We start from the raw sequence: 6,483 nt of genomic DNA on the forward strand, positions 1-6,483 counted from the left end.
TATTTTCAGTTTAAACATCTGACAATGAAACAAATGTTTATATTGACCAAAATGTGTCATTTATTTATTTTATTTTGAAGGAAAATTATTTTGTTTAAATCTATGAAAAAAGTAAAGTTTTTTTTCAAGTTCAAAATTTTAAGACCTTATGTACAAAACCAAACAACATGTATAAAACCGTGATATAAACTTCTAAATAGTTTTTTGATTAAACACAAATGTTTTGGCTTCTTTGTAAATCAAAGTGATTACATTGTTGAAATAATTCATATGTTTCCTTTTCTGTTGTGTTTGTATATAATATGTAAATAGCGTGGTTTGTGAGTTGTATGATTGATTGTATGTTTTATATGTTGTCTAAAGGTTCTAATTGTTCTATTTGAAAAAATTGTTCATTTTTGAATACATGTTGTTTGGTTTTGTACATAAGGTCTTAAAATTTTGCACTTGAAAAAAACCTTTAATTTTTTCATAGATTTAAACAAAATAATTTTCCTTCAAAATAAAATAAATAAATGACACATTTTGGTCAACATAAACATTTGTTTCATTGTCAGATGTTTAAACTGAAAATAAGAGAGTGAAGTTGTTAGCAGCACATGCAATTCTGGTTGTTGGTTATTAGCTTGTGGCAAGAGGTGCTGTTGGGAGCCCAAACCCAGTAGTTTTTGTTGATATTTATAATATGACGCATCATGTAGCAAGGAGTTACAGATACGTCAGTATTTCTGACGTATCTGTAGGCGCAAAAGTGACTCATTGCTGGAGTTTGTCACAAAAGTGACGCAAGTTCAGCAATGTGTACTTTCACATGGGCAAGTGGGCAAGTCCCACCTTGTTAGTGCCTGCGTCAGTCTTACGCCTGCCATGAAGCAGGCGTAAGATTTTGATGCATTAGCAGCCATGAAATGGTGCAGTGAAATCTTATAGATTTCACTGCGTCACTTCCATGACCCTTTCTTGCGTCAAAACGCCCCCCTTGCATACATTATACCTAGCGCAGGTATAATGTGGCACAGGGGTTTACAAAGTCGAGCATCTACCTAGATGCGTCACTTTATAAATATGGCGCAACAAGGCACATTCTTTATGCCACTGGTGCGTCACAAAAAGTGACACACCGGCGGCGTAAAAGTGACGCACAGCCTCATAAATGAGACCCCGTGAATGCAAACACACACAATACAAGGCTTGCGCAATGCCAACACCATTCCTTGAAGTGGGCCTTCTGAGACAGGATACCTATGCACATATACCACCCTGCAAAAAATAATAATCTCACACAATGCTCCTGCCCATATGTTCCCATGCAAGCAGGCAAGAGCCTCTTACTTTAGCTGCTCAGCAGCAGCCTTATCTTAAAAGTCGTTCACTGATGGTTAGAACCCTCGGACCATTTGTACAGAATTTACCATGAGTGAGACTCGAGTATCACAAGTCACTTATAATAAAAGTACAAAAAACAATTAGCCAAAAGTGAAAAATCCAGGAGCATTAAATTAGTGGAACCTATTTCCAACAGTAATGTTATAGGTAATCTAATCTGTAAGATTATTTGCATTAGTAATTTTTAATTGTTAAAAAAATAGAGCAAAAAACAGTTGCTCCAGTTCTGATTTTTAAGGTTGTGCCTACTTTCCAGCACTACATGGTGCTGTTTTTATATGGCTTTTGAGCCCTTTTTAGGCTATATGACCCACACGCTACTAGTGGCTTATAGCTCAAATTGTGTTATGGAACTCTACCATTACTCTTGCTGTAAGCGAAATGGAACTCCTGTCTGATTGCTGCATATCCAAAATGCCAGCAGGTTGAGGAAACCTTGGCACAATTCATCTTCTACTCTGCCTCTTAAGCGATCCGCAGAAATTTCGGGATTATTCCTATATGGAAATAAGTGGGTTGTACACAGCACTAGGTGGCCTTATGGCTCCTGGGCATGGTGTATAAAAAGATGATTGGCTGCGCAGTGTCCATATTTCTCTATTGGAGCTGGTGCGTTAGAGCCAAAGAGCCAAAGTAAAGGCCTGGGCCCCTTGTCTTAACAACTACACTCTTCAGGGCTCTTGGGTACCACTTAAGACTGACTTTCTCCATCACAATATTGTCCTTTTAATGTGGACCACTGTCTATATAGTCGATTTTTTATTGAGTGTCTTTTCTCTTTTTGACAGGTGGGTATCCTATTTTGTGATATTTTGTGACTTTAGTTTTTAGATTACCTTTGAGATTTAGCATTTTTATTTAACTATCTTATATATCCTCTCAGAGAGCTGAACTTGTAAGCTGTGATGAGAGCGGCTGTCAGAGCTATTTTTATGTGCTTTTATTGTATTTTTAATTTTACTTTTAATAATTGTATGTTCATTAGTGTGTGTCTTGTACTTTTATGGTTGAAAAAAATACCGAATAATGTATTTGATAATGTTGAAGAATTGTGCTGCACACAACAGCTTATTATGCAGCTTATTTATGCAGCGATGTGTAACGATGTCATTTCAGGAATTTCGCCACAGAAAAACCTATTCTAGCTGTAATCAATCCTGCCTGTCGACTTACAGCAAACCAGACTCACAAAGAAAGCAGGAAGCTGGACTGCTTATAATCGTGGGGCATATTACCAAGCTTGGCGATATAAGATTATCGCCACTTAGCGGCCGTTTTCGGCCCCTAAGCGGCGATAAATACATCGCCCTATTAGCAAGCTGTCACTAACTGATGTTAGCGAAAGCTTTGAGGCGAAAGTGAGCCGTTTGGGGCCCACTTTGCATGTCAGCGATATTTATCGCTAATGACATGCAAAGTGGGCACACCCAAACTGTTAGCGACTGAAAAATGTCGCTAACATCGCTATCGCCTATTAGCAAGGCAGGCGTAGCGATCGAAATATTCGCGCTAAGCGCAAATATCTCCAAAAACGTACGCCTGCTCAGACCAGTTTTTAGCCATTATATCCAATGGGAGGTGGATATAATGGCTAAGACCATGTTAGCGATAATGCATAAATATAGCTGTATTCTCAGCGATATTCACGGTTTTTGCCGCTATCGCTTTTGAGATAAACGTTGCTAATAGCACGTTTTCTCAGCAATAAAATCCTGTGATGCGCCGCGATAACAAAATTGCCGCTAACCCTACTTAGCGATAAATATCGCTATTTGGTGATATTATGCCCCACATTCACACCAGAACCTGGGCTTCAATTGGAATTCTCAAGGGCATATTATCAAGCCCATTATCGCCGTTTTATCTGCAGTTTTCTGCCGATAAAAGCGGCGATAATGTATCGCCTTTTGTTGATATTATGCCCCTCTATTCCTTCAAGGATAGAAGTGTTCAACCCAAAGCTAAATGGCAGGTCGGGTACAAGTAATTAGTTCCTGAATATTCTCTGACGTTCACATTGAAGAGTGGCCATACCATGGTGAAGAGACCAGCTGAAGAGTATAGTTATTCAACAATTATGGAAAACTCAGAATGCCTCACTAGAAATTGAGAGTGACTATCCTTTTTAAAAGTTCACACTTTAACCCAAAGCTGTACTGTTCTGAATACAATGTTTCCAACTGGATAGATTTTTTCACAAACTGGTGTCTAATGTAACTTGTAAATATTCTTTCTTCCTGTAGGACAGTTAGTATTATCGAATTTCCATGCATAATATGGGAACGAAGAATAAAAGTGATGTTACAGAATTCCTGTTGCTGGGACTTTCTGCCATCTCTGAGATCGAAGAACTCCTCTTTGTGACATTCTTCTTGATATACTTTGTGACCTTATCTGGAAATTTCCTCCTCATCGCAATCACTTGGGTTGAACCTCGTCTTCATTCCCCCATGTATCTCCTCATCAGGCAGCTCTCCTTTATGGACATATGTTACTCTTCCGTCACCGTCCCCAACACGCTTGTGAACCTTCTCTCAGAGAATAAGACAATTTCCTTCAATGGATGTTTCGCTCAACTGCATTTCTTCCTGCACTTGGCATGCACCGAAGCCTTGCATTTATCGTCAATGGCGTACGATCGCTATGTCGCAATATGCCACCCAATGTATTACAATGTAATCATCACTAGAAGAGTTTGTGCCCAGATGATCACCATCTCATGGGCTGTCAGCTTTTTCTACGCCATGGCTCACACGCTGTCGGCCAGCGCATTGTCATTTTGTGGCTCCAGAGTCATCAACCATTTCTTCTGTGACCTTCCAGCTCTCCTCAGGCTCTCTTGCACTGACACCACCAATAATGTCCTAGGTGTGCTTCTCTCAGGAGGTCTGATTGGCTTCTCCTCCTTCGTGGTTATGCTCTGCTCTTACACTTTCATCACCTCAGCTATCTTGAAGATCCCATCTTCACATGGAAGGGAGAAGGCCTTTTCCACCTGCATTTCCCATTTAGTTGTGGTCAACCTTTTCTACGGTACCTTTGCATTTGCCTACTTCCAATCCTTGAATGACTCTTTACCCAAGACTGAGTCACTGGCCTCTGTATTCTACACAGTTGTGACTCCAATGCTCAACCCATTCATTTATGCTCTACGAAATACAGAAATCAAACGGGCATTGACAAAGCATTGGGTGAAGTTACGGTATTTGAGATCGTAAAGTTGCAGCCAAAAGTATATGTTAAAACACTAAAAACTGCATGTGCATCAAGCAGTAACGTATGTTTGTATTTGTGACAGATTCTAAAGAACATCCTTAGATAGGTTTCTGTAGAGCACTGTGACATTTAACAGAGGGAAGTACTAATCTAAAGGTAAAATGTCCTTTGTGACTACCAGGAAAGGAACCAGAAAGAGTGAAATGGTTAATCTGTAATCAGCATCAACTTCAGCTTTACTGTTAGGCAGATCTTGCAATTATTCCAAAATTTGGCATAATCAAATGTGTAAAATTGAATGTAGAAACTTGTATAAATGATCCATGTTTGATCTAATAACAGACAGCCATATCACCCATATTATTCACGTAGTGGTGAAGCATACTCAGTCAAATGTAATGTGAAATAGCTTTGCTTTTCGATATTAAAACCCCATCTAATTTCTACAGCCTGAGGAAAGCACAAAAAAACCTCATATTGCTTGGAAGCCAAATGAACAAAAGTCACAAAAGAAAGCAGGATTAGATTATGGGTATTATAGAAGGGCTTCTTGTGGTCGCAAACTGCCTGATTCACAGAAATGCCTTTAGCTACATACAAGCCGCAAACTACGATTTCGTAAAACTTTACTGAACCACAATTTGGGTTTGTGACCCAATACTGATTAGAAATGTGGTAGTGGGGTATTTAAGACGAATTAGACCGGTATGAATTAATATTTTGCAGCCAAAATACAATCATGCAGTGGTAACCCACTTGCAAACGATATTTTGTCCCCAAGATATCCCTTCACCTATGGGAATGATGAATACATATATGTAGGTGATGGTGCATTGGGCCACTGCATAGTCTTAAAAAATGGTATCAAAACAGTGGGGAACCCAATATACCCTTGGAGGATTGGGCAGATAGATTAGAAGTAGGTGAAACTGCCTTCAAGGAATTTCATTCGCTAATCTCAGTTACATTTCATACAAACTCGTCATTTATGTGTTAAGCCGCAATTGGTGGCAAAACCTTTAATAATCTAAACATCAAGGAAGTTGTTCATAACCAGAAGATTCAGCAGAACACTTATACACAGATGTATATCTTTTTTTCTTCTTAGGTACACAATTTTTAATGTGAACAAAATGCAAAGGGTACAATAGAACACAATCATAGAGGGTACACAAAAGAGCCTGCAGATCATATTCCGGAAGAGTATTAGGAAGGAAATGAATCTAAAACAATAGAAAACAATTCCTCTAGGGCATCAAATGCTAGGGAAATAGATGAAACAAGCAACGTTTCGGTAGGTTGTGGTCAAATCATCCATCAGACCATCTTCAGGACATATAGTCAATTGTTAAAAGAGTCCCTACGATCATGTTCAGGGATAAATTCGAACCAGATTGATCAACTGTTAAACAACACCACAATGACCTTATAAATGTTATGTTATAGGTATTTATTTTGCGCACAGCTGCTCCAGCTAAGGAGCGTCCTAGGCTCCTTTCCTAGCAGAGTAAGAATATCTAGCTGAGTTGAATATAAGAGAGGCTCCAATCCAAATGAACTCTTAAGGCAGAGCAATAGTCTCTATCTGAGGGATAATTGTCCTCTTTTTGAAATATACAGAGCTGGTAGTGGTACTGTTCGCGGCTAAGCAGAGAAAGCAAATGTGGTCTGGTCAGAGGATTTTTTTCTCCCAGTATATGGCTCGTGCTACTGCTGCTCGTCATAAGGAGTTCCTTTACTTTTGCCCTGCTCTTTGTTCCATGAATTCTGGATATGGCCTTGTGTATCCCTGCTTTTTCAAAGCCACTTATAAGGAAAGGTACTTTTCATTCGACTGCCCAGAGGAATTAAGACAGTTTATTTTTTGTCACAAAGGTGAAG

At 39.1% G+C, this 6,483-nt stretch overlaps 1 protein-coding gene across 1 annotated transcript; it reads left to right on the forward strand.

Moving 5' to 3' along the window:
- The first annotated feature begins 3,662 nt into the window (after positions 1–3,662).
- On the forward strand, positions 3,663–4,604 carry LOC147735100 (olfactory receptor 5V1-like). The gene has a single exon (XM_086952623.1). The coding sequence runs from the start codon at positions 3,663–3,665 to the stop codon at positions 4,602–4,604; it is 942 nt and encodes a 313-aa protein (XP_086808749.1).
- Positions 4,605–6,483: the final 1,879 nt, after the last annotated feature.

Source organism: Lissotriton vulgaris, chromosome 1_2, assembly GCF_964263255.1.
Source record: "Lissotriton vulgaris chromosome 1_2, aLisVul1.2, whole genome shotgun sequence".
NCBI classification, from domain to species: Eukaryota; Metazoa; Chordata; class Amphibia; order Caudata; family Salamandridae; genus Lissotriton; species Lissotriton vulgaris.